Source organism: Zeugodacus cucurbitae, chromosome 4, assembly GCF_028554725.1.
Source record: "Zeugodacus cucurbitae isolate PBARC_wt_2022May chromosome 4, idZeuCucr1.2, whole genome shotgun sequence".
Classification (NCBI taxonomy): domain Eukaryota; kingdom Metazoa; phylum Arthropoda; class Insecta; order Diptera; family Tephritidae; genus Zeugodacus; species Zeugodacus cucurbitae.
The window spans coordinates 25,524,887-25,551,892 of record NC_071669.1 but is presented as its reverse complement, the minus strand read 5'-3'; the positions used below and the strand labels follow the sequence as shown (position 1 = coordinate 25,551,892).

Sequence of the window (27,006 nt, the reverse complement as noted above, 5' to 3'; positions counted from 1 at the left end):
ACATCGTAATGAATGAACAATGAAGTTTTCGAACTTAATTAGTGGAAGTTAAAATATTTCTTTAAATGATTTTGAATCAAATGATTACTCAAGCAAACATTTTACTTTAATAATTTAATTAAAGCTGTAATTATTATTTGCATCTATTTTATTTGCTTATTATTAAATGACGTTTGTGTCATAATTGAATTATATTATCAAATACGGCTATAAAAATATATTATTATGCACTTAAATTAGTTGCTGACGAGTAACACAAGGCAATGCATTACATTTGATATTAAAGCGCCAAATTTGGAATATATATGTACATATGTAATTAATTTCCTTGAAAAACCTACCTGTATCTGTGTCTCCAACTCACGCACAATGTCTTCGCGAGCCAAAGTCAATTGCTCCTGCAAGCGTTTTTCGTACTCTTCGATTATCTTTTGTATCACTTGTGATTCGTTGTGCAGGTTCAGCTCATCCTGGTCGATGATAATCAACGAAGTATTGGAATCGTGTACTTGTAATGTTACTGTCTCCTGACTGGCAATCTTGTTGGTGTTTTGTGGTTTCATTTCGCCGTCGTTTGTTGACTTTAAATTGTTTGTTGTCATGTTAGTTGTTGTTTTGTTAAACATATTTCTAGCGTTAACATCATGTGCGGGCGAAGTAGTTGTTGTTTTATTGACCGACTGCGTATATGTATGTATGTTTGTTGTTGCATTTGTTTGTGGGGATGTATATATACATATGTATATATGTAGGTATGTATGTATGCGTGGATGTGTTCGTTTGATGGGGTTAAAACACAAAAAAAGGATGCAAAAAATACATGCGGTTAGAGTTTACACGTGACAATATTTATGATTAGTAAGTACAGTATTTAAAATATATATGTAAATAGTATACTTATGAGTAAGCCAGAATACAATAAGAATATAGACATATTGAGTAATTATATACTAGCCACCCAATTTTAAACATTTGACGTGGCGAGTTCCGGAAACTCGTTCAGAATTCAGTTATTTTTTCCGAAATTAAAGTTATTTAAACTATTCAAATTCAAATTCAAATTCAAATTCAAAATCAACACATTTAAGACCAGTAAAAATATATTATTTTGGTAATACATACTAACGATGTAGACCTTTTGAGAACCTCACTCCTCATGAATGGCTTACTTGGAGATAAATCACCATCTATAGCAGACACCGAGCTCGAGTTGCCATGAGAAACTATCGTGACACTCACGCAACTTCGTTCTGGACATTGTAGCTGATTAAACTCCTACCTAACCAGACTCAATACCAACATACTCAAGATAAAATCTTATATCTAAATTCATCTAAAATCTATGTCACTTTGGTCCGACCCTGTCGAAACAGCTCGTTTCTGGTACCTTCCGTTAGATTCGAGGACAATTGATTTAGGCTTGCCGGTTCAGGCAGACTTGGTTAACCGCTACAACAACAACCTTTTGAAAACCAATTCTGTGAGATTCTAGAATTACTGTTCAATTTGGTCTCTCAATTTGTGATTTTCCTTCGCTCCTTTCTAAGAATGCAAACTCTAACTTAGTGAACCCAATAAAATCGGTTTTACAACCAGGTATTGTCATCACAACAGCATTTTATGGTGATATAACAAAAATAAACCATTATATGAAATACGAAACGAAAAATTAATAAAAATAAACTTACCAAAAATTCGTCATCTGGATAACGGACCTCATAATACTTCAGTTTCTCGGTGAGGTTGCGGAGTTGCTCTTCATTTGTGCGCTGTAAATCTTGTAACTTTTGCTGATAGAAAGCCTTCAACTCCGTGATTTCTTTAGCGTTCTGAAATAGATAAAAGACGAATTAAAATGGAACCGATATAATTGAGATATTGGGTATTTACATTGACATCTTCATTAAATGCATCCGTGATGGGCGTAATTTGACGATGACTTGGACTAAGCAAAAGAGCTGCGCGTGCGCGTTTACGTGGCGAAATCTCCTTTTTGGCTAGATTGGCTGCTGCGGCACGATCCTCGGGCAATTGCTCCTGATCTGAGCCTTCGGATGAAGATGTGTCACCGGGGTGGTGTTGTGATTTTTGCGAAAAAACATCATCGGAAAACCTGCAGGGAAGATATTGCGTTGTTAATGCCAAAATAAAAAAAAAAAATTAAAATTAAAAGCTACAAACTCACTGTTTCTCCAATTCGGCACATTTGGTTTCAAAGTATTTGCGCAACTCTTCTACTTCTTTTGCATGCTTCTTATCCTGCTCTTCGCGAAAATTTATTAGTCTCTTCATTTCAGCAGCTTGGCTTTGTTGCTCCGTCTCAAGTTTCTCAATTATATCCCTTTGCTCATGTTCACATTTTATTTTACACTTCTCCAACTCTTGACACAAATAATCATCGAACTTTTTCTGCACCATAAAGAAGAGGCGTACCTCATTCGGGTTGAGATATTTCTGAAAATGTTCGATTTGTTTGCTAAAAGGTGGTTGTGACCACTCAGATGCGGCCATATCGCCGCCAACACTACCGTACATCTCCGTCGTTTGACGAGGCACCGAGAGCTGACGCTCGCGTGAGTTACGTGAATATTTATCCTCATTGTCTGTGAAGAAATGCCGCTCTAAATCATCGTCACTCTCGCTTATTAAATCCATTGAAATCTCCGATATGCGTTGACCATAATTGCTGTCCAAATCGGTGCGCGGCCAGTTCGGTCGACGCAAAGTGTCCAGCGCATCGGTTAGCTGCTTGCGGAGCAGTTGTACCTCATTGGCGAGTTTGTCGCTTTCCATTTGCAGATTTTCACGTACATTCATTGATTGCTGTAGCGAATCCGTTAATTTGGCAATCAATTCGTCACGCTTCGATACTTCCATGTAAATATCCATCGTCTGTAAAATATTTTATTGTTAAAAATCTATTAAAGGTAAACGACTGAAATTGTTACTTACCGGTCCACCGAATTCTTCTTGAAATGTGCGATACTCCGTCGAGCTTGTCACCAGCGAGCTGTTAGTGTCTCTGCCTGAGCCAAGTTGTTCTGCAGAAAATGCGCCACTCGATTCACGCCGCTGTGCCGTTTCCAGCTGCAAGTTTAGCGCAGCTAAACAGGCGTCCTTGCCAGACACCATATCCTGCAGTTCAGTCACTTTGTTCTCCAACATTTGCAGCATATTCAAACTTACTATACTAGTCGTGGTGTTGGTCAAATCTGTCGTTTGTGCCTCCACTTCAGCATGTATAGTTTTATTCTCTTCTTTACCATCGGTTGTCGACGCAGAACGTTCCATCGACAATGAACGATGCTCCTCTGCGGTAGAGAGTGAGTTTCGCTCGCTCTCTTCAGTGATGTCTTCCAATACATCTTTTGTGTACTCACTTAAGGGAACACGCTCCATTGGTTTAATAATCTGCACATCGCCACTCACGTTGGCACTCCCAGCTTCCACTTCACTATGGGAAATATTGTTCAGTTGTTCTCTAGTCTGATGTTTCATGGCGAGTATACGTAATTTCATTAGTTCCAAAGATGTATCATCATCATCATCGTCTTCAGTAGCGCCAACCTCAAGCTCAGGTGAAACACTGGTCACCTGATTTTTAGCACCAAGCAAATCGTTTAGAATGTCGCGTAAAGCATTCGTGGCTGAATTAATATCACATGTCGATGATTCATCGTCTTCTACTTGCTCCACAACGGTCTCCAAGGTCTCCACCTCAATGTCGGCCATGCCCTGCAGCTGTAAGGTTTCGGAGATAACCGCTAGCTTCCTTTCTATAAATTTGGTCTCAAGTGATGGCACATTTTGTAAGTTTTCAATACGTTGAGTAGTTTCAGGTAAAATATTAAGTGTGAATTCAGTCTCTTTTGAGTTGGCATTTTGGGCCGCTCCCGCTAAAAAGATTCCTGTCTGTTTTGTACCTTCTAGCGTAGCTACACGTCTTGTTGCTTCAATCTGAACAGCATCCAAGTCGGTAACTATACGTCTAGAGTCTAAATTTTGGTGTTCCAAGTCGGTAGGAAGTACTTCATTTTCGGGTTTTGTCAAATTGGCACTCATATTGCTGACTTTTATTAAATTTTCCGGTTGTTCTTCCACTGTGTCTGTCAGCAGGCGATTCACAAGCGTTTCATTGTGCAAAATAAAACTTGGATTGAGAGAGCTCAAGTCCCGATCATCCAATGTGTATTCCAAACTATGGTTTCTTTCCACAATCTCTTCTATTGAGTGGTCTTGTTCACTGCGTGCGGGCGATATAATTGACTCTTGCTGCGCCAGCAATGGAGACTGGCCATCAGCTTGAAGTGTTTGTGAAGTTGCACTAATTTGTAAGTTTTTCGAAGCCAGAGATTTACTCAAAGATGCGTTGACTTCATTTTCAGCGTTATCACAAGATGTTTGTGTCTCATCCGGTTCTGCTACTAATAATTCTTCACTCTTCAGTGAGTCTTCACCTTGTCTTGGTTCTTCTACAAAATCTGACACATCATTCGCTGTACTCTCATTGCTTAAACTCAGCTCCCGTGGTTCAGCTTCCTGGTTACTTAGCACCGGCGCATCGTGAGGAGAATGCACCACACGTTTCTCCAGTGGTAGGCTTACATCCAAATCATCAAAATCAACTTCCGCTGAATCACTAGCAGCAGTTTTGCTAAGCGGCACACTGGCTTCACTGGACGTTTCATGCCGTGAGTGTACTTGTACCTTGTCTACTAGTTTAATTTGTTCATCATCATCGTCATCATCTTCGTCTAATACAAAATGCTGTGCTATATTTCCACCGGACAATTGATCATCATCAATTTTGAATTGTTCGTCTTCTTCTATGCTAGCATTTATTTTATTCACATTCCTTATTGGCCGTAGGAAACTTTCTTCCTCTCCGAAATGTTGATCAGTTTGTATTTGTTGCTTCTTTGTTGAAATTGGCCTTATATAGTCCGCTGATTTGGATGAGTCCAACGTACGAACTCCTGACAACTCTGCTGCATCTTCTTCACTAATTTCAATGGCCTCTTCAATCTCCTCTTCTATGCTTTGCTCACCACTGCTGGACGTTGTGGCTGTGGTGATGGCACTTGGGTTACTATTCTTACGAGACGTCGTGGCTGACGTCTCAGGCACTTCATCTGTCGTTGTCGGTGTAGTTGTTGTAGTCGCCGTTGTGGCTGTTGTTGCACTCTTTTCTAAATTGTTCATTTCGATAGATATTGAGCTAGTTTGCTCGTAGACAAGTGAAGATTCCGTCGTAGTGTCTGTGGAGTTGCAAGGGATGATCTGCTGTCGCAGCAATTCCTCAGTTTTGGTGCTGTCGCCGCTATATATTTCTGCACTACTAATACGATTAATTACATATGTATGTCCGGAGTGAATATCACTGTTGTCATCATCGTCGTTTGCCGAGTTATTTGTAGTGTTGACGTTGAATGTATCGAGTTCTAGCTGTGACAGTATATCGACGACATGTTGCACGTCGAGCTCTGTGGCAACAGGTTCATGTATCACGAAATCTAATGTCGGTATGAATTCTACACTTCTTGTCTGTGGTATACCCGTCTCCAATTGTTGCGACGAGTCGGTAGGTGTAGTACTGCAATCTGTTGCTTCAGCTGTCTCCTCGGTGGCAGTTTCCGATAGTGCTGACGGCTTATCCTCAATCGGCTTCAAATGACCGCGAGGTCGAAGCAGAGAAGTGATCTGTAAAAGATAGGAAACAATTTTTGATTAACCTCGGTCTAGTACAAAAAAACTAATAGATGACTTTAGTAATTTGTACAAACATGTACATAAGCGAGATCGGGTTCGCTATAAGCCGTTAAAAATATAAGATTTCGTGCTATAAACACGTTTAAAGCAGTAGCCATCACTCAGAAGGGGCCAGCATTGGCCAATATGAAAGAAATTGTGTTCCATTAGGACAACATCAGGCTTCACGCATCTATAGTGACTCGCCAGAAGCTCCGGGATTTTGATTGGAAGGTTCTTATAAATATGGATTAGTTTTTTTAAATATCTATGAGAAAAATAATAGGCTTGTCGATAGTCTAGTTAAAAATTCAAAGAGTGGTCATGCACAGGATGAATGTGATATGAAAATTATAGGAATAAATCGATCTTCAGTTAGCTAAGTCTTCATAAGATTTAGTTTAGTTTAAGGATTATATGAAAACAACTACTATATGGTTTCATATACATATATGTATATCACAAATAACTTTAATTATTATTCGCGTCTTGGCTCCCATGTCACTGTTGACAGTCATAACTTTGAAGTTGTTGATAAACGCTGAACCGTGGACGATGACAACATCCGATGAGACGACTCTTGGGGTTTTCGAGAGAAAAGTTTTTCGCAAAATTTATGGTCCTCTAAACATTGGCAACGGCGAATACCGCAGACGATGGAACGATGAACTGTACGATTTATACGACGACATTGACATAGTTCAGCGAATAAAAAGAAAAGTGTTCGATGAGTACCCGCTGGAGGAAGCCGCGGAAGAGGACTACCTCCACTCCGATGGAAGGATCAAGTGGAAAGTGATCTGGCTTCACTTGGTGTTTCCTGTTGACTCCAACAATCAAAAAAGAGGAACGAGTGGCGCCCCTGGTGGATTTGGCTATAATCGCTTAAAGCGGTTCCTATGCCAAATATATATATATATATATATACGTTGGTACAAGCCGAGGAAGACCTCCACTTCGCTGGAAAGACCAGGTGGAGAAGGACCAGGCTGCACTTAGGATTTCCAATTGGCGCCAAACAGCGAGAAGAAAGAACGAATGGCGCGCGAAGAAGAAGAATAAGACATAACTTCACCCCTACAAAAAGACACGAGGGCTGAAGTAATTCGTGCACTGATTTCACTCATTTTAGGCACTAAGCTACATTATATCAAAGATTATATATTTACTTAAATTTGCTAATAATAGGCATATGAGTGCTCGAAGTAATGACCCTATTTGACCAATTTTTGGCACAGCAGTACATTGTTAGAAGAAATGATTCGCTCTGAATTTTTATAAAGTGAAAGAATCATATGGAATCCCAATTTGTTTTAAATGGGAAGTAGGCGTGGTTGTTAACCGATTAAGCTGTAATATTAGGATGGCAAGAAATTATTATATAGCGAGTGCTTCTCACGTATTTGGTAAGAGAGTTAACGCACTTTTGTTTATATAGCAGTTAGTGAAATACATATATGCAAAAACAAGTAAGGAAGGGCTAATTTCGGGTGAAACCGAACATTTTATACTCTCGCAATTTATTGATGTAATTTTATAAAGATAACACAAGGCGACCCATATATTTGGTATAAAGTTCAATAGAATAACGAAAATCATCATAAATAGTATATGGGGACTGAGGTAATTCCTAAACCGATTTTACTCGTTTTCACCACCAAGATACAATGTATCGAAGACTATACGCTCACTTAATTTAATATTACTTATAATTAGGTATATGGGATTTGGGGAAATTATGACCCGATTTTTACCATTTCAGGTACAGAGAGAAACTGTTATAAGAAAAAAATTCAGAGGGAATGAATTACATTAAAATGTCTGAGGAATTTACCTATATTTTTGGTGAAAAATTAACCTTAGGCACTGAGTTCTTCATGTTCGATATCAGGGGCCGTGAAAAGTCATGGTCCGATTTTGACAATTTTTCCACAAGTGATGTCACAGCTCAAATACAGTATTTGTGTAAAGTTTTATTCCGCTAGCTTCATTTATTCCTTTTGAATACATTATAAAGGGAACGAATCTGATGGTATTCAAAATTGAGTTATATGGGAAGTAGACGTAGTTGTGAACCGATTTCGCCCATATTCCACCCTTGTCATCAGGGTGTCAAGAAAGTGTTATATACCGAATTTCATTGAAATCGGTCATAGTTCTTGAGATATGGTTTTTGACCCATAAATGGGCGACGCCACGCCCATTTTCCATTTTGTAAAAAAATCTCAGTGCAGCCTCCTTCTGCCATTTCTTGTGTAAAATTTGGTGTTTCTGACGTTTTTCGTTAGGGAGTTAACCCACTTTTAGTAATTTTCAACCTAACCTTTGTATGGGAGGTGGGCGTGGTTATTATCCGATTTCTTTCATTTTTGGACTGTATAAGGAAATGGCTGCAGAAAGTTTGGCTTATATAGCTTTATTGGTTTGCGAGTTATATACAAAAAACCTATTTGGGGGCGGGGTCACGCCCACTTTTCCAAAAAAATTACAACCAAATGTGCCCCTCCCTAATGGGATCCTATGTTCCAAATTTCATTTTCATAACTTTATTTATGGCTTAGTTATGACACTGTATAGGCTTTCGGTTTTCGCCATTTTGTGGGCGTGACAGTGGACCGATTTTGCCCATTTTTAAAAGCAACCTCCTCAGGGTGCCAGGAACATGTGTTCCAAGTTTCATTAAGATATCTTAATTTTTACTCAAGTTATCGCTTGCACAGACAGAGGGACAGACGGACGGACAGACATCCGGATTTCAAATCTACTCGTCATCCTGATCATTTATGTATATATAACCCCATATCTAACTCTTATATTTCTTGGTGACACAAACAACCGTTATGTGAACAAAACTATTATACTCTGTGCAACAGGTTGCGAGAGTATAAACATTGCTTTGGAAACATATTGCATTAATCTTCGTATTTTGTTCGACAAAATTGATATTGCTCGATATACACGGATAATCAGTTGAATGTACTAGATAGTTATATTTAGCATTTGTTCGATTCAGCTCAGCCAGATATAGAGAATTCAATTTCACTCTTCAAACATCACTCTGTATCCACCTTGTTACCTATCTTTGCCAACAGCTTCTTTTGGTGGCAATTTTGTAAATTTTTACTCGTTTTTCATTATTATTACTGCGACAACACACCGATACATACAAAAATCAATTTGTAAAAATCTGTCTCTGTATGTATAGCAGTTATTAGATATTACTTAAAACGCAGGCACTGTGTTCTCACAAGTAAAATTTACTAATTGACCTCTGCCGTTTGCTCTTATTACAGACATTATGAGTGACTTTTATAGGAAAATTAAATTCAGCAACTATTTTCGCAATTGCACACATCACAGATGTGCATATTATTACTGTGTGTAAAAAGGAAAATTAGAAAGCAAACTTTTTGCAATGCTAATAGCACCTAAACCAACAAAATAATGCAAGTAATTGAAAGCAAATGCATTTTTATTAAAGTGACCTAATTCCGCCGAGAAGGAATACAAATTTTTTAATCATCTTTTAGCCGTAATTAAAAGCATTCACTACTTAAGTTCGCAAAGTGAAGTAAAATAAATTCCACATTTTCCAATAGATGAGTGAATTCCAATAAACAAACAACAATCCAAATGGTTGAAAAATAGATGAATCACAACTGTGCTGAGCACAAAAAGAACAAATGGCAGAAACTGAAACACTTGAATAATCTTACTGCCAGATTTGTGCTTCAATTGTATAGATCACGAGTATGTGTACATATATACTTACAACAAAATATATTCGGTTTTTGGATAAATTTTTGGTATGATTAACAAACCGACGTCTTTGAAATAAGCAGAATACCTGCTTACCTCAAATTCGACGCAACTATTTTTAGCTAAATTTTAATTACCGCCAGACTGAAGCATACTCTGCTGAGGAATACTCGTGCATACAAACGAACCTACTTCTATATGATTTATGGCTAGGGAAAATTGGATAAATTTGGCAATCGAATTGCATTTCTTACTTGTCTAGAGTCTAAACTTTCTGAACCATTTAATCTTCTTTTTAATTGTTACAAATTAATTACAATATCAACTGTTTTTAATTTAACCCATTTTGGGGGTCCTAAAAAGTAGGCTTTAATAGTAATAGACCAAAGTAAGGACTTCAGCTTGGTATCGAAAGATCGATCATTCTTCAAAAATACTCTATTGCTTTAGCAAAAAATTAGTTTCACTCTACTTTCCTTTTAACCTTTGCTCTCGATTTGTTCCGCACAGAGTAAAATAATTTTTATACTCTCGCAAATTGCTAAGAGTGTATTATAGTTTTGTTCACATAACGGTTGTTTGTAACACCCAAAACTAAACGAGTTAAATGTAGAGGCGCAAAATAAACGGGATAAGGAGACGGGTTGAAATCCAATGTTTGTCTTTCCGATAACTTAAGAAAACATTAACATAATCCGACGTATTAAATTTTGATCCATTCTACCAAACTTAACTTTTCCTGTGTGGTATATACAGTTTTACCAACACCTGTAAATATTTTCTCGCTTTTGATCGTAGCCTATTACGAGAGTCTACGGTCACATCCGAACTTAAGGTGTGTTCAAAAAATAACGGGGATTTTCACGTTTGGAAAAAAATCTTAATTCATTCGTCGACAATAATGTTATCGCCTTCAAAATAATCCCCATTTGATATTATGCACTTCAGTGCTTCTTCCAATCTTCGAAACACTTCTGAAGCCCGATAGGGCTAGATATTCACAAAGAAAGTGAAAGACCGCTTACTTCTAATTTGCAGGAACGATATACATATGCCGTTATAGAGCAGACCAATTTTGAACGCATGTTCCTCAATTGGCCAATGCCCGTTATGGTGGCTGTGAGTCGGTATATACTTTTTCTGGATCTATTTACTATGAACAGGTCGAATTCAAGTCTTCCTGCAGTTGTTGACTACACAGGAATTAATCTCTGTCGACGATAAAGCCAATGGACTTGTAGTATACCCCTGTACCTACTCCGTGTCGGTTTAGTTTGAAAGAGTATCCTCCTCTCTTACGAAACTTCTTCTCCATTCACATCTAGAGGGTATTCTCACCTGAAAGGCACTATTGTAGTCCAACTTTTGGGGGATATAATCTCATTTGTTTAGATTGTTTATGAACTGGTTCAGAGTACCGCTATGCCCATAACCCTTTCGGTTTAAACCACCTTTATTATTATAGAAAAAGCTGCTACCTTTCGGATGAAGACGTCTATGGGCAGTTGTACAGGAGTACATTAAGCGCGTTAGACGAACATGACTTAAACGACCCAGTAGCCCCTGCACAGGCTGCTCTCTGTATTCCATTTAACTTCTTCATGTTATATTGTATGTTTAATGCTGGCCACCAGACCAGAGCTCCATACAGAACTAGTGTAATGCAATTTACACTAATCCAGAGGAATCACTACCTAAAATCAAATAAAAACACACCTAAGTAAATCTTTAAGACTCGGAACTGCCATTCTAGTGTTCATATATTGCGTAAACTTCATATATAATTATCAGCATTCACACATGACCCGAAAATGACAACATTCGCATCTCACATTATTTGGACGCGTTCGAAATGATGTCACCAAACAAGAGCAACGCATTGTCAGAATTAAAAATGTGCAGACAAGTGCATTGCTCAATAAAAAGCGACGATTATGAGCGTAAACACAAACATAAACCGAGAAGGGAACTTGTGCCACAAAAAACGAATTTACATAAAAATCAAATTTGAAGAACAAACAATCACAACTGAGCAATGCTACAACTTGGCCGACTTAGTAAAGCAACAATCAGCCAAACAAAAGTGTCGCAGTCCGAGATTTGCTAGCCAAATAGTTCAGTTCTCGTATTCGTTTTTTAGTTTATGTAATTTTAAAAATTTTGAAATTTTTTCCTAGCCAGCGCAACAAATTGCGTTACGCACACTCAGCAATTCTCAGCTAGAAAAACATACAAATTTGAGATTTTTGGTGTGACTAAAATTTTTCACTTTCAATTCGAACAAAAAGAAAACAGATTAAAGGTTCAGGCACCGTAGTCAAATCACAAAAAAACACTCGCATTTATGCAGTTCGTGAATAGGCAAAAACAAAAATTAATGTAACGTTTGGAGCGAAAGTAACTGCGCTAACGAACGTCCTTGAACTTGTCAGCCACCGTAAACAACCTCCTACCACTAAGTAAACAAAGTAACCGTAGACTACAGCATGTACATATCTATCTATGTAAGCAGCCATGGCAACTGAGAAAAATAACAGCCAGAGAAGTTGGTAAAAAAATAATAAAAAAGATAGCCAAAATAAATAAAATATGTATATACTTTAGCATACATTTCGTGAGCTAGTTACAATTAATTGCGGAGAAATATATACTCACATACATATATTATTTATGACAAATATTAGTACAAAGCAGAATTTAAACCTCCACCTTCAACGACAAACTACATCGACATAACGGTGACATGTGCAGATTTCACTTTCATTCGTTTCGATTACCTTCGACCTGCAATTGTTGGCACTCCTTCGTGCACGAAAATTCCTCACTTCCTTATTGTAATTGAAAATGTGAAATGTAGGTGATTGCACCCAAAGGCACTGTTAATGATAACGGGACGGGTATACGACATTTAATTCCCTATGCCTGGCACACTTTCAGTGATAACTTGAGGCAAACATGCGAGTGGAATTTGAAGTCGAGCGGATTTTAAACTATTAGCCCGATATGTAAAACATACATACATATGTATAATACTAAGTGCGGATGTGCTTTTTTGTTTATGGAACTTCTTCGATATTTGTTATAGATAGTTTCAGAATTTTCGCATGATCGACAGAAATAAACATTTGAAATAAACTCTGAAAATTTTGAACTGAACTCCTCTCAAACGTTAAAAATATGTTTTTTTTTTTAAATAGTTCCCTAGTTGATTTCATGTTTATTCGGAGGATAAGAAGAATTCGATAGAAAAAATGTATGAGATAATGCTAATAGAAGAGGCGGTTGCAAATGAAACCTAAAATATAAGCACGGCATGTGAAATCAGAGACCCTATTATGACTATCGATCTTCGACGGTGATTCATATCGAAAATCGTATATAAAAGCCAAGAGCTTCCGAACACTAACTTTTAACAACTATTATTTCGAGTCAAGACCATTGCGATGCCATAAATGTAAAAAATACAGATGTGCTCAAAAAATCGATTTTTTTTTTTCATAAATTGTTTTCTTAACATGTCTAGAATACGGCAGGAAAGTGATTTTTTTAATTCGAAGTCGTTTTAAACCCAATTAGCCGGAATAGTGTAGGTAGAGAGAGCCCATTTTTCAAAGCGGCGGTGTTTCGAACGCTGTAACTATTCTGCACAATATTGAAGAAATATATGTAAAAAATGTTTCTAAAAAATTCTTAACAAAAATCACATGGGGTGACGCCTTTAAAAGGTTTGGAAAGTGAAGAAATTCTGAGTAAAAACGACTGTATATTTGGAAAACCTTGCCTTGATAGTCTAAATAGAAAATATAAATCATTCCTTTTTAACAAATATGTATATCCTTTTAATCCAAAGTTATGAATCAGTTTTGAAGCGAAGAAAAAAACTCATTTACTCAAGCAACAACTAAATTAGGTTGAAAGGAATTAAAATACCCATAGTAAAGGATAATAACCTATAAATGTTTTATAATGTCGATACTGTCGGTGTACCAAATCTTCAATCCAATTATATAATAATTCCAATTATTTTATTATGTGTGTTTAATTCCACACTATCTTTCATATCCGAATAGCTTGATTTACCACACAGGACAAATTCTGCCGGGCCCGCTACTGTATATATAAACATTTTTCTTTATTTTTTGTTTTGTGACACATTTTTTTTTTTTTGACATTTGACATAACCCTTTATTAAAAGTATAACAAAATCTCTTAAAAGATCACTAGAGTTTAAAAAATTAATAATAGTCCGATTCGTGACGAGATATAGATTTTGCAAGGGAAATGGAACTGTATTGGTAATAAAGTTTCGATAGGTGGTATCGCATATGATAAATGCATGGTTTAACTTTAACTGCTCGACGAAAAGCTTCCATATTTATTAATTTAGAAATTCAATATAAAAAAATAATAGCGTTCGACAAACGTGCTAATGCCGATAACGATAAGTAAAGAATATATTTCAGAATATTGTTTTAAAGTGTGCTAGTGAAATATATTTATTCTCCTTACTAAAGTATACAAAGGACTTTTAAATTAAGAATTCGAAATACACAACATACATTTCCACAACACTGTAAATTCATTTCTAATACGATACTAATTAATTAATTAATTAATAGTTCAAATATCCTTCATTAAAAAGTAAAATTTGAAGAAAACTTGTTAGCTGCACATATTTTGAACTCACATGTATTTTTGGCATTTTAACGATACACACAATCCATGGATTAATATTTAAGTATATTACATTATAAATATATTGTTTTATTAATTAAACTGTTTTATGGTCGTCTTTTCACTTCCACTCGTTGTTTTTTCCTCAGTTAGGTAACTGGTGAAGCCAAAGCACCCAAATTAATAAAACTTATACAACTTCCTTTTAATTAATTACAGTTTAATCGCTTTCTTTGCGAATTGCGTTTTTTTTTTGTTCGTAGCGGTTTTTAGTTTTTGTAATCTACTGCAATTCGTCGTTGCGGCACGTCACGTCACCAGTAGGCACGATAAGCGAACGCACCAACGACCACCACCAGCCAAAGCGCGACGGTCGAAAGCGAATGTTTTATTATAAATAAACACACGAGTTGCACCAACTCAGCGCCACCGACATCGACGACATCAACAGCAACAATAGAGGCAGCAACGGCAGCAGCAACATCATAAACTATACTGTCAGATTGCTCAGGCCGCAAACACTGCTAAGGCGCACATTGAAATTTTGCAAGCAGATAAAGACCGTATCGAGGAAGCGAGGCGTTGGAACAACCAAAGAGGCGCGCTGGCAGTCGGAAAAGCTGAGCGAGCGCGGCAGCGAGCAATAACGCTGTGAGCGCGGCAAGACAACCAATGGATTGTTGATAGCCGCGCGGTGGCAAGTGTATATTTATGTGCCGTTTGGTTTGTCTATCGCACTGACTCCTTGACTTTGTAGCCGCGAGTGGCAAGCTGTAAGCGTTGCGCTGTGAGTGGCAGGCAGTCGTCGCGGCGATAACCGAAGCAGCTTCAGCGGTTCCAAGCGGTTCCGTGCACCGTTTACTTATTTATAATCTACATGTGGAACGTATGTGAGTACTGGGAGCACATTTCGTGTATGTGGTTGTGTGCTTGTGTTTAGGTATTTTCGGTTATCGGTATTGCGGGAAAGAAGCGTGTGACCATGTGCTTGATAACGCGTGATTATTTCATATTCTCGTTGCAATAAGCAATCTTATATTATGAAAATCAGTAGTAGAGTAGAGTTTATAAAATAAACAGGAGAATAGTGATACATATTTCTAAAGAAATCTCAATTAAGCAGACAAAACGTATATGCGGGACATGGTTCTTTTTATTTTTTGAAAACTATAACTTCCGAATGATTTCTTATATCAGGACCACCCGCTGTAAGTTCTTCTTACAACGTAGGAGAAATGATTTGAGAATAAAATTACTAATCTTGCGGTTATCGAGGGACAATTTAAAGCTTCTTCGATTTTTTTTACGTATTTTGAAAACATTTTCGAAACAGATTTTCATTATTGATCCATACACTTGTGCTCACATGATTAAACCACTGGGTTTAAAACTTACCGTTATATGTGTAGACATTTTATTGAAAAGTTTTTGTTTGGTAAAAATAAGAGCTTTACTTCTTGCGAAGGAAAAAATACTCCAAAAATTCAAATACATTTCGAAAGTAACGGAATATTTGACTTTTTCTAGAGAAGGGTCCAATGTGCTTTGCCATATTTTAGAAAACATAGAATTTTTGAAAATGTGTCCAGTAAAAAACCGACAAAGACAATACCTTGCGAGGTAATTATGACAAATGACTAAGGTGGATCCTTTTTTAATCAGATAAAGTTAGAGCTCAAATGAAACACAGATATAGTGTAAGTGTATTAACACACAGTATCCGCCATAAATTGCAAATTCCTAAATGGGTGAATTGCACGACGCAAACCAAACGTATGGAAAAAGAAAATAAATCGAAGAATAGCGTTTACAAGAGTATACCAGTAAAAGAACTCCAAATTCTGAGATCTAGTGGTATGGAGTGAATTATCGATGTTTAATGACTATTGGAATGATGGTGTAGATCCTATGTCAGGCAACAAGAATTACAAGAGTTGATTATACAAAAATATATATTAAGCATGGTGGATTACCAGTTATGATATGGGAGTGCCTCATCTCATGCGGGATATGGCCACCTGTGAAAATTGAGGATAAAATGACTAACGTATGTACAAAGACATTTTAACAGCTTGGATCTTTTAGCATAATAATGACCCGAAGCACTGCTTCAGTGTTGTTAACGACTGACTTGCGACGAACCATATCCAGTGTTTCGAGTGGTCTTCTCAGAGTCCGAACTTAAACTCTATAGTGTATCAAATGGGTATTATTAAGAGAACATCGAATAAAGCTACTTTGCGACTATTATAAAGGATTATAACTCCGGATCAATTTAACACACTGGTACGTACAAAGAAAAAACACAGCGTAGATGTAATATTGTAAAAAAGGCTCACCAAAAAAAGATTAGAGTAAATAATGCACATTTTTTAAAGTGTGAGATGGGTTTCAAAATAATAAAATTTTAAATTTTTTTTTAATTGTCTTTTTAAATATTGCAATATGTTAAAAATATTATCCAAATCAATCCGAGTAATATTCTAAAATTTTCATTTTTTCAAGTCATTGGACACGATTTCTCGAAAAGTTATTAACCGATTTTGTTCAAATTTTGCACAGATTTTTGAAATATATAACATTATCTAGTTAATGAACGAAGGTTTTATTCATTTTTGTTACAACTACTTTTTTTCGAGCTATATACATATATATATATACTAAAAAAAAAAAAAGAAAATTTGACCAAAAAAGTGAGTTTTTTTGTTTTCTGCCAAAAATACAATATACGTTAAACACAAATTTTAATATTTTAAATTAAAACAGAATTTAAATTTAAACAGAAGCGTTTGTGCACCAGTTATTATTAATTAGTATTAAAAATTGGTGAGGGAAATCACTGAAAAAAAGAAAATGCATAAAAGTAAAACCACACTGTCGAAAACCTCTTATAAGACACTTCCGACTGACTTTTCCAAAATTGTACCTGAAATATTTGCTCTGCACTGAATTCATACATACCCAATCGTAGAGTGTAAAAAGATCCATCGCTGTTAAAGTTTATAAGCCATGCGCACTGTTATCAGTTTCTCACAAGCATTGCTCTCCCGCGCTCTTCGACAAATCTGTTAAACAGCATCCACAAAGTGCAACATTAGAGCGCTTCGCTGTGGGCCTGTGGTTAATGGATGCACATGTGCAGCAGCTTTCAATAGAAACACATCACAGTGTTCGGTGTGTTCCCAAAAGCCATATTGTTTCGAATATTCACTTATACACATTTATGCATATAACTGTATATACGAGTGGATGGGGACCCAATCAAAAGTGTGCCGATTGCACGCCTCTCCGCAAGCAGACACGGAGTGGGTGAATACAAACACAGACCCTATATATAATTTGGAATAGTTTCATTACTCTGGCTCATTCCACGCGACAGGTGAATGGGAAGCATAGCTGCGATCGCAAGTCGTTTCTAAGTTAAACATTTTTGGCATTTACAGAAGTGATTCAAGTGCGCGAACGCCTGACGGCCATTGCTCCGAGCGCACGACACACCGTCAGCATTCGTTAGTCGGTCAAACTTTTGAGTTTGTATTGATACATATATAATTGTAGACATTTACGCATGTGTGTATGTATAAATGCATTTAAATTGCTTACAAACCCAGAAGTAAATGAGATTGGTTCCAAACTAATCTATACATATTGAGAGAGTATGAGTTCATGTTTAATGAACGGATATCTCAATTACTTACAACTTAGTTCTTATTATATGTATCTATAATTTGATTCGTTCTTAGTCTTCTATAAAGTCAGAACAAAGAAATACATATAATGAAGTAAGTTTCATGGAACTATTAAAAACTTTGAAGGTTTTGGGTTAATTTTAGAAAATGTAAATCTTCCTCGCAGATTTTGATATGACTCTTCTAAACAAAGTAGCTCTCAATATATGATAGTTTGTTTCCTAACTAAAAGTAAAGAGAGCTAACTGTATTAAAATAATATATATTTATACGGATATAGACGGATTTTTTAAATAATATTATAATAAAAATAATTTTGCTGACTGAACTGACTATTTTTTAGTCATATCATATAATATTGAGCATAAGTAGCTTATATCAGTTTTTAGAAAACATGTATGGACTACTACTACACCAAATTAGACCACTTTCATATTAATTGCACAGGCTGATGGGAATATTATCTTGGGTACGTACGAACATTGGACGTGAAAATTCAATTTACAATGATTGCTTGTTCATTGACAGCTCTGGCATATGTACATATAGATTTATACAAAAATTTAAACAAACTACAGATGATGCTTTGCCATTAACATATGCGAGAAGTTTAATGTGACTTTTCGAACCCATTTTTAATGCAAATGAGGCCAATTTTAATGCTGAAAGAACTATTTATGAAATCACTACAACCATTATTGAATTGTACTTCCAGATGATTGGTATATTTCCAATATATCACTCTTTTAACTCACATATACATAGGAAGGATCAACTCTGCATATCATTTCCAAATGAGTAGAAGGCTTTTCGAAATGGCAGATTATGCAATATAATTTAGTACTCTACTTTAAACTATTGTCAAACCCTTTTGGAAGCTGGAAGTAGGAGAAAATGTGCTTACTTTAACCTTCTAACCTATTAAAGGTTCCAAAACGGGACATTCCGAAATTCTCGATCACTTAGACTGCTTCCCTGGAAATCTTGATTACTGTGTTGCGGACCCTAATCCTCACGGCTCCTTCTCTGTCCGCATTCCTACAAAAGAGAGGTGGGCGCGAAGTAACCGGTGGAAAATAGACCTTTTTCCTATTCCTTTTTTACGGATGGATCTAAGTTCAGAGGGATAGTTGAAGGAGGAGTTTTCTGCAAGGAGCTTGGCGTGAAGTACAGCTTTAGGCTGCCAGATTACTGCAGCGTTTTTCAAGGCAGCATCTGATAGATTGCTCAGAAGTGCCACTTCTGGCAGCGAGCTGAGCATTCACTCGAATAGTAGAGCGACAATCATGGCCATGTGTTCACTGATTGTTCACTCAAAACTGATCAAAGAGTGTATAGCCTTTATTGTTATGTTTATTGATAGAGAATCAATAACTTTCAGCTACTTTAATATAAGACGCATTTGGATCCTCCTGCTTCTCTGCGTTGTATCAGTTGTCATCGAATGAACACAGTAGGCGTTGGACAACGACCAGTACCTGTGCGACTGCGATATCAATCTAGCGTAAGGTGGATCGCAGGAGATCCCCTGTGCTATTTATTCTTAGTAAAATTCAGCTCGCCGTAATGAAAAGACTCCACTGCCCGATGGGGCTACATGCCAAAGTTGCATGAAAGAAGGAGAGATTGAAACATCGGGACACATTTTCCTTCATTGTCCAGCTTTCGCTAGACTAGGGCCAAAACGTCTTGGCAGGAAAAATTTCGGAGTACCAGCTGAACTGTCCCGATTACAAATTAGTGGCCTGTACAAATTGGTGAAAGGCTCAAACCGCTTTGTCGTCGCATGAGTGTCTTGGGCATCCATTTTGAGGTGTTCCTGGCATCACAAAGGACTGGCGTTAGCTGTCCAAGTGGGATCCCTTGTGGCACAGAAGACGTCCTCTAACCTAATTTCAAAACGTTTCCAGCTGAGCAGGAATGTCTTATTAAATATATATTCAACATTTTTTAATATAATACATCTCTGAGTACCAAAGCTCATAATGTATACGTGTGGATTAGTATACTCGATAAGAATCGAAAGTTAAATAATAAATACTTCTGTCACTAGGTAATTTCATTGCTATCACTAGGTAGTCAAGTATAAATTTAAATTTAATTCCACTAAATTGGTTTGCACTTCTTTCTTCGACAATTTTTGAGATAAAATTGAATGATGTTGTTATATAAAAAAAAATAAAGTAAATGCCAAAATATTCAAACTATATCTTTCCCATTCATCTTTAAATCACCAGCAGCTGACTCTAGTGGCAGACAAAAAACATACAAATTGCACGCGAGAACACTTTTTACAGGTTAAGTTCACAGTACACTTTTTACGTAAATTTCGCACGCACAAAATGAGAAGAGAAGAAACGCGAACTGAAATTTCCAAAACTTATGAAACACGAACCGTAAAATTATGAAATCGACGAAGGCACAAACACCACAACTGCAGTCCAGTGGCTGATCAATTATTGCAGCATTATTTTTTGATTCTCCCCCACTTATGGCACAAAGTCTGACGCTGTGTCTTAATTAATTTTCTTTGCCAAACGAATCAAAACAATCGCTCGACGCGCGCCGATACGAAGGCGCACAGAAGCACGCGCCAACTGCCGCACACAAGGGCTATTGATTTCTAGCTCGGCCACAGATTCACTGTCGCCAGCGGTAGACAAATCATTGAAGCGAGACGCAATGCAGCGAACTTGAACAAATGTACTAATTTGTGAACTCCCGAAAATGGTTTTCGAAAATTCTCAAACGCTCAACGAAAGTGAAGTGGCGGCAGTCAACGGAGAACTGAAAACTCGAAACTCAAAACTCTAAACAACGCTGAAATTATTTAATCGTCAACACGCTTAGCGGGCGGGCGAGCGAAAGACATTGTTATTTGTGGGGAATATGGAGAATTTTTTTGACACCCAAAAAGTTGTGGCCGCGCTGCATGGCACTCGTAGCGCTTATGAAATATCAGCCGCTTTTGGGAGCGGAGCGAGTTCATAGGAATTGTGTAGAACGCTCCCATTTCCGCATCGTTGCTGAGAATGCATGTTCATTTTACGAGCAATTCAGTGACTAAAAATAGTTTATTGTGTTGAAGGCGACATGGTAAGTGTGTGGTATACACGAACTGATATATGTATATATCTTCAACTAGAACTGCTGCTGGATACAATTGAGGAAGCATCAATTTACACTCAAGTTCTTTAGGAGTTGGCGGTGCACAAGATACGCTACAAATGCGCTGAAAAGTTATTTATGAGTATATTTCGGTGTTTTATATGAATTCCTTAAATTTGTTTTGGAAATGTCCCTCAACATGAACAATAAACCGTTAATTCCACTCAGTTAGTTGTAGCATTTCGGATAGAAACTTGACATAAGGTCCATCAGTCGTTCGTAAGTTCTTAAAAAAAAATATAAAGCTTGTTCCAATAACTGAACCCGACTCCTGAGTAGGAGGCGAATCGACCCAACGATCATAAGATCAGTGGATGCAGTTCTTGGCACAAGTATTGCGGAAACACAGATAGGCTCAACCAGTATAGGAGTCAGGTAATGAGCGCTCTGTATCCCCAAAGAGACAGCATCGAGTCCATCAGCTTTGGAACACTATTAAACTTTCTTAACGCGACGGAGTTGACCTTAGGTCTCGCAGTGCGTTCCTCAATTCTAAATCTAATCTAATCTAACCATACTTTAAAAACCGTAAACTGTTCAATTTTTATTGTTCGTTAATTTCATTCATATTTGTTTTGACTAATTCTATAAAATGTATTCAAATCCAATTGAACGTGGAATGCTTTACTTATGCTCCACGTGTAGAAGTTTTTCACTTCCGGTTTCAGTATAGTAATAAGTTGTTCGATCAGAAAATTATTTACTAAGCGTTCTAAAGTCAAAGAAGTAGCATTTTGATCATTCATCAGATCAGAAAAGCGACGAATCGAAATTTAATGACACAATTTTAATGAAAAGGACAGTAAATTAAAAAGTAGGTTGGAATTCAAAACTTTTGGTTGATTTGTGAAGCGATAGATATAAATAATATCATCTGACATCTGTTAGATTGCAAGTATAAACACTTAATTTGTTTCTCGGTTAATTTATTTAATATTTTACTTGGTAAATAATCAAAATACAATTGAATCAATGACTACATTTCATATAAAGTACTTATGTACTTGTACATATGTATGTTACATAAGTATACGTTTTAATGCGAATTACTAGCATACTCACTAACTATGAAAAATTTAACAATTTTAATACGTATAAAAATATTTATTATGTATATATTTATTGTCGCTATAAAATGTATGTATATATATCAATTTGGCAATGATCAGCACATAGTCGTTGTGAAGTAAAGACAAGTTGTATAAGTTACTAATAATTGAAATATCAAAAATATCAACTAAAATGAGTGAATAAGTAATTAGTATAACTATTGCATAATTCGCGTATTCTCAACAAACATTATAACTTTTTCAGAGGGCAATCTTGGTGCTTTTTTGTTTTTTTTTTTAGATTTTTTTTTTTGTGTATAAAATCTATAAATATCAATATTGAACAAGTCTCCTAATTAAATATTTTAGCAAGTCTTTAACAAACAAACGTTTCGTTGGGTATAGTCGCACTTGGTGTTAAGGATTCTTATTTAGTAAGGCATATTAAGTTGCATCGTGTAGACGGCGTATTATATAACGTGCTTAATGCAAATTGACGTGCATAATAAGTCCGTTATATACGAATGTAAACAAACTTTGAAATTATTAACAACGTATAATCTATAATAAATCTAATTTATATTTATTATGTGTAACACAAAACGCAAAAAAAAATTTACTTGTTTGCTAGACAAATGTGAAGTTCTTGTAAATGTGATGTTTGTGTATATTTATGAAATACTTTGTACCGCTGCAACCACTTTAGTGTTCGGCATTCGTCGTCGCCGATTCCTTCTGTCGAAACTTTGTGGAATATTTATAGAAATCGGACATTTCAAATGGTTTGGTCTCCTCCTGATAGGGACGGAAGGTGGCCGGCTTTACGACAGTTATATTTTTGGGTGACTCAATGCGTATATCTGTGGGTGCCAGCGCACTGGGTACCGACGCAATGCCAACAATTGTGCTACCACTATTTACACCGATCAACTTCTCGCCCATTGGTGGCGGACGCGGGGGTGGTGGTGGTGTCAGCTGCTGAGATGGTGTGCTAGCTGCAGTTCCCGGTTTTGGCGGTAAATACTTGAATGCCGTTGTGGGAGTTGGCAACTCAATGGTGGTGCTGTTGGTCTTACCGTCCAGTGGATAGGCGGCCGATATTGAAGGCGACTCCCTGCTATTCAGATAAGAAGTGGACTGGCTAAGTTTGGCACAGCGCCCGTCGTCATCTTGCAGCATTTTAGTTTGCGCATACGGGTGCTTGTGTGATGCCGCCGACATGGAGTAATGACGTGTCGCACCTGACATGGATTGTGATGATAGTTTTGTGCGTTCACGGTTGGCGCCAACAACACCCGTGCTAACACCAGCACCAGACGTAACGGTATGCATTTTATTCGTTGGTAAACGTGCAGAGCTGTGTGTCGTGTTATGGTATGTGTCGGGTCCGTGTGTGTTGCTATTAGCTGGTGACTGACGTACAACGGGTCCATCCAAAGAGGATTCTAACCATTGTTTTGGCTTGGGTGGTTTGGATTTTTGCGTTTCACTATTAAACGACGAAATGGAGATTTCATCGAGTGGCTTAGTCAAAGATTTGATGGACGCTGCTGGCAGTGCCGCAGAAGTATTATAATACGCATTGCTTGACAACATATCACTCGAGTGCGATTTGTTGTCCGCTGCCATTTGGGTTGAATTGTATGGCATTCCCTTGTGCGGTGGAGTGTGTGGCGAGGCTGGTGGCAGATTGCTTTGTGAACGCCAACGTAGGTTATGCGCTGCGACACCATCCACGTCAACAGAAATGTATGAGGGTGCTAGCGAAATGGCGTCTAGTTGCCTACTGGATATGTGTTGTTGTTGCGCATGCGGGTGCAATAAATTGACCGGTTGCAATTGTTGCAGTGTCAAAAAGTGTTGCTGTTGTTGTGGGGATTGTTGTTGCTGTTGCTGTTGCAGCTGCATATACTTTTGTTCGGCCGTTGCTGCAGTTGCCATTAGTAAATCTTGCTGATAAGCATGTGTTTGTTGTAAATGTGGATGCAGTTGCGTTGTTGCAACACCGTGATGTGTGGGTGATGGTTGTGGCGATATATACTTCTTAATATTCTGACTGGACTTAATAAAACCACCGTCGGTATAGTTCTGGTGCGTTGGTGATAGATAGTAACGGTCACATTGCACCACAATCGGTTGCTGTTGAGGTGATATGTGTTGTTGACGTAAAGTAGCGACACTGGCTGAATTGACCGAGTATAAGGAAACGGCATCTACGGGGTACTGGCAAAGATGCGATTGTGATGGCGATATTTGCTGATTGTATTGTTGTTGTTGCTGGTGTATTAGTTGCTGTTCGTCTTGCGTTTGTTGCTGATGCAACTGTTGTTGCTGTTGATGATAGTGCTGATGTTGCATCATGGCCGCGTATTGCAGCTGATTATGCAACATCTGTTGTTGCATCAATTGTTGTTGTTGTTGTTGCCTTTGTTGCACTTGCAAATAATTGTAATTACCACCTAACGTTTGCACTGTAGGTGTTGTGGTGCCTCGCTTCCTCAACGACTGCGACTTGGTTAGCTGCATTTGTGTTGCGCCGGCATTAAAAGCTGGTGTATTGCATTCACCATTGTTAGCACTGCCTCCGGGATAGTTGTCATACTCGGATGAACGATTTGAAATTTCCGACTGTCTATTGGCAGTGTTATTATTATTATTATGGTTCAACTGATTTTCCTTGCAACTACTACCGCCAATTGTTTTTCGCCGCAGCACTGCTGTACTTCCACTGTCACTACCTCCACCACCGCCATGCTCCTTTTTATACTGCCGTGCCAACATCGCAAATATCTCGTTCACATTCAAATATTCATAGTTACCATTTAATATTTGTGTTTCTTGCTTTTGTATTTGCTGTAGCAACCAATTCTTTTCACTCAACACCCTCTCCAATTCTTGTTTACGCTGCTCGAGTGTTTGGCGTTTCAATTTTAATTCTGCATCATCCATAACCTGTTGATTATTGCTCGAACTATCTTCATTGTTATTGTTGTTATTGTTATTGCTATTGTTCGCTCTTGTACCACTCCCCCCGCCCTGTGGATTTTCATCATTTGCATTGCTTCTGGTAGTGGCAGCCATATTCGTTCTTTGCTCTGCTTGCCGCAGTGTCCTGTCATCAAAATTTCCTGAACCGATAGATTTTAACGTTCCTACTGTTGCGGGCTTTAGGTGCATTTATGATATTGTTGTTGATATTACTATTTCTTGACTTGAACATTACTTAATATCATTCACAAATTTATAGCTTGAAACGCTTTCTCTCGCAAATTATTATTTAATGCTCTTAAATTCCGTATCTTCCGCATACCGCTTCTCCTAAAAGAGAACACAAGGGGAGTGGTTCAGCAAAATCTCTTGACACTTTAGTTGTTGTTTTTTTTTTTTGTTAGTTAATAAACAATTTTTTTTATTTAATTTATAATTTTTACCACAACCGATTAAACGTAAATCACTTTTCCAACATCAATAACAAACTATTTACATACCGAAAATCATTGAGTGCAACAATCATATATATTTTTTAAATTGTTTGGATATGAGTGAGTTTATTCATTTTCATTTGGCTAGTGTAGTTTTTTTTTTCGAAATACAAATATTTAGATGAAAAAAAGTTTTTGAGCACATATAAACTGTGCTTATTCAAATGTGAGGCATACACTAATCTATTTTCCTACCAATATTTAATATTAAAATATAAATATTAAGTAAGTTTAGACCAGACATATAGCGCATATTTATAGACATATGAGGGGGTAGTTTCTCAAAAAAATATATTCAAGATTTTACTAGCACCTATCATGGTCTCAAAAACCGCAGGGTTCAGTAGAGTTTGCACTAAAGAGATTAACTCCTTCTGTTAAAATAAAAGCCAAGTTTCACTAACAGAAAGTGAAAATAAAAACAATAGAAGCTTACACATCGGAATTAAAGTGTATAAAGAAGTTGTATTAATATTGGTGAATACTTCATAATTTTGCCTCATTTGGAATAAAAATTACAAATGTTTTCAATAAAATTGTTTCAAGAAAGCCCTTATCTTATAAGATCAAATCAATAAATTCATGTTTATTAAAAGTTTTAAAATTATCTTAAATATTTGCTTACCTCTTATGAAAAAAATCCTTTAACGTTGAAGTAACTTTTTACACACAAAAAAGAATTATTGGTTTAAAGTGTATTGGCGAATAGAAATGTGACTAAGCTCGAATTTGGAATCATCATCAATACAGCAACAACCAACTTGTGTGCAATGTGCGAAGAAAATCCAAGTAAGGTAAAGTTTAAAATAATGATTACTAACAAAGTATTTCGCGCATAACAACAAAGATGTACATATTTCAACATGAAAATGTAAATGAGATCACTGACATCATTTCGAATCTGAAAAGCAAAAACAAAGTTTTTATTGAAAAATTGTATGCATAAACGTAATGCAAATACTTTTTCTTTCATTATTTAACTATAATGACTAACTAACTTAAAACATGTAATTATATTTATCATTAAGCACCTTTAGCCGCTGCAGTTGCCTCTTTCAAATTGTTGCCTTTGCATTGACAACGCTGAACACCAAACTTTGTTTGCACTTTACTTCACTGCACTCTTTAGATTTTCTCGTATCTCTATATTAGTCACTTACATATGATTTTACAAAAGTAACTTAATTATTTAATAAATTGTAACATAATTTAAATTATTTGAAATCTTTTCCATGCAATATTATTTATTAGAATTAATTTGAACCCAATAAGCGTATAAGAGTAGTGGAAGAAACGGAAAAACTGAAAAATCTCCTAAAAGAAATGAGAAAACAAAGGAGAAGCAAACAGTGTTGCCACAATAATAAAATAAGTTATTGTTGCAATATTTGTAGTCAATCAAAGTAGAAGGAAATTATCTCGATTAGTTCATGCGCT

The 27,006-nt window shown here is 36.8% G+C and overlaps 2 protein-coding genes across 7 annotated transcripts in view; both read right to left on the bottom strand.

Moving 5' to 3' along the window:
• Positions 1-17,231, bottom strand: part of LOC105215875 (trichohyalin) — a 47,087-nt gene extending 29,856 nt beyond the window's left edge. For 2 of the 6 annotated variants that reach the window (XM_011190045.3, XM_011190047.3), the window contains exons 1-6: positions 17,143-17,230; positions 2,953-5,700; positions 2,186-2,892; positions 1,891-2,113; positions 1,689-1,829; positions 342-680 (exon numbers count right to left, since the gene is read on the bottom strand). In XM_011190045.3, coding sequence (XP_011188347.1) covers positions 342-680; positions 1,689-1,829; positions 1,891-2,113; positions 2,186-2,892; positions 2,953-5,700; positions 17,143-17,169 — 4,185 coding nt within the window. In that variant the 5' untranslated portion in view covers positions 17,170-17,230. Of the gene's footprint in view, positions 1-341; positions 681-1,688; positions 1,830-1,890; positions 2,114-2,185; positions 2,893-2,952; positions 5,701-14,194; positions 15,217-17,142 lie in introns of those variants that run through there. The other 4 variants (XM_029042649.2, XM_011190046.3, XM_011190049.3 and 1 more) reach the window with 4 other exon arrangements.
• Positions 17,232-21,940: 4,709 nt separating this feature from the next.
• Positions 21,941-26,877, bottom strand: LOC105215874 (putative uncharacterized protein DDB_G0271606). The gene is made up of 3 exons (XM_011190044.3): positions 26,601-26,877; positions 26,195-26,470; positions 21,941-25,405 (listed from the first exon to the last, which is right to left on the bottom strand). Exon 3 carries the CDS (start codon positions 25,262-25,264, stop codon positions 22,790-22,792), a length of 2,475 nt encoding a protein of 824 aa, XP_011188346.1. The 5' UTR covers positions 25,265-25,405; positions 26,195-26,470; positions 26,601-26,877; the 3' UTR covers positions 21,941-22,789.
• Between the last annotated feature and the right edge of the window lie 129 nt (positions 26,878-27,006).

What these genes read in the sequence shown, in the direction of transcription:
- LOC105215874 (XM_011190044.3), bottom strand. Translation starts at nt 25,264, where the DNA reads ATGCACCTAAAGCCCGCAACAGTAGGAACGTTAAAATCTATCGGTTCA.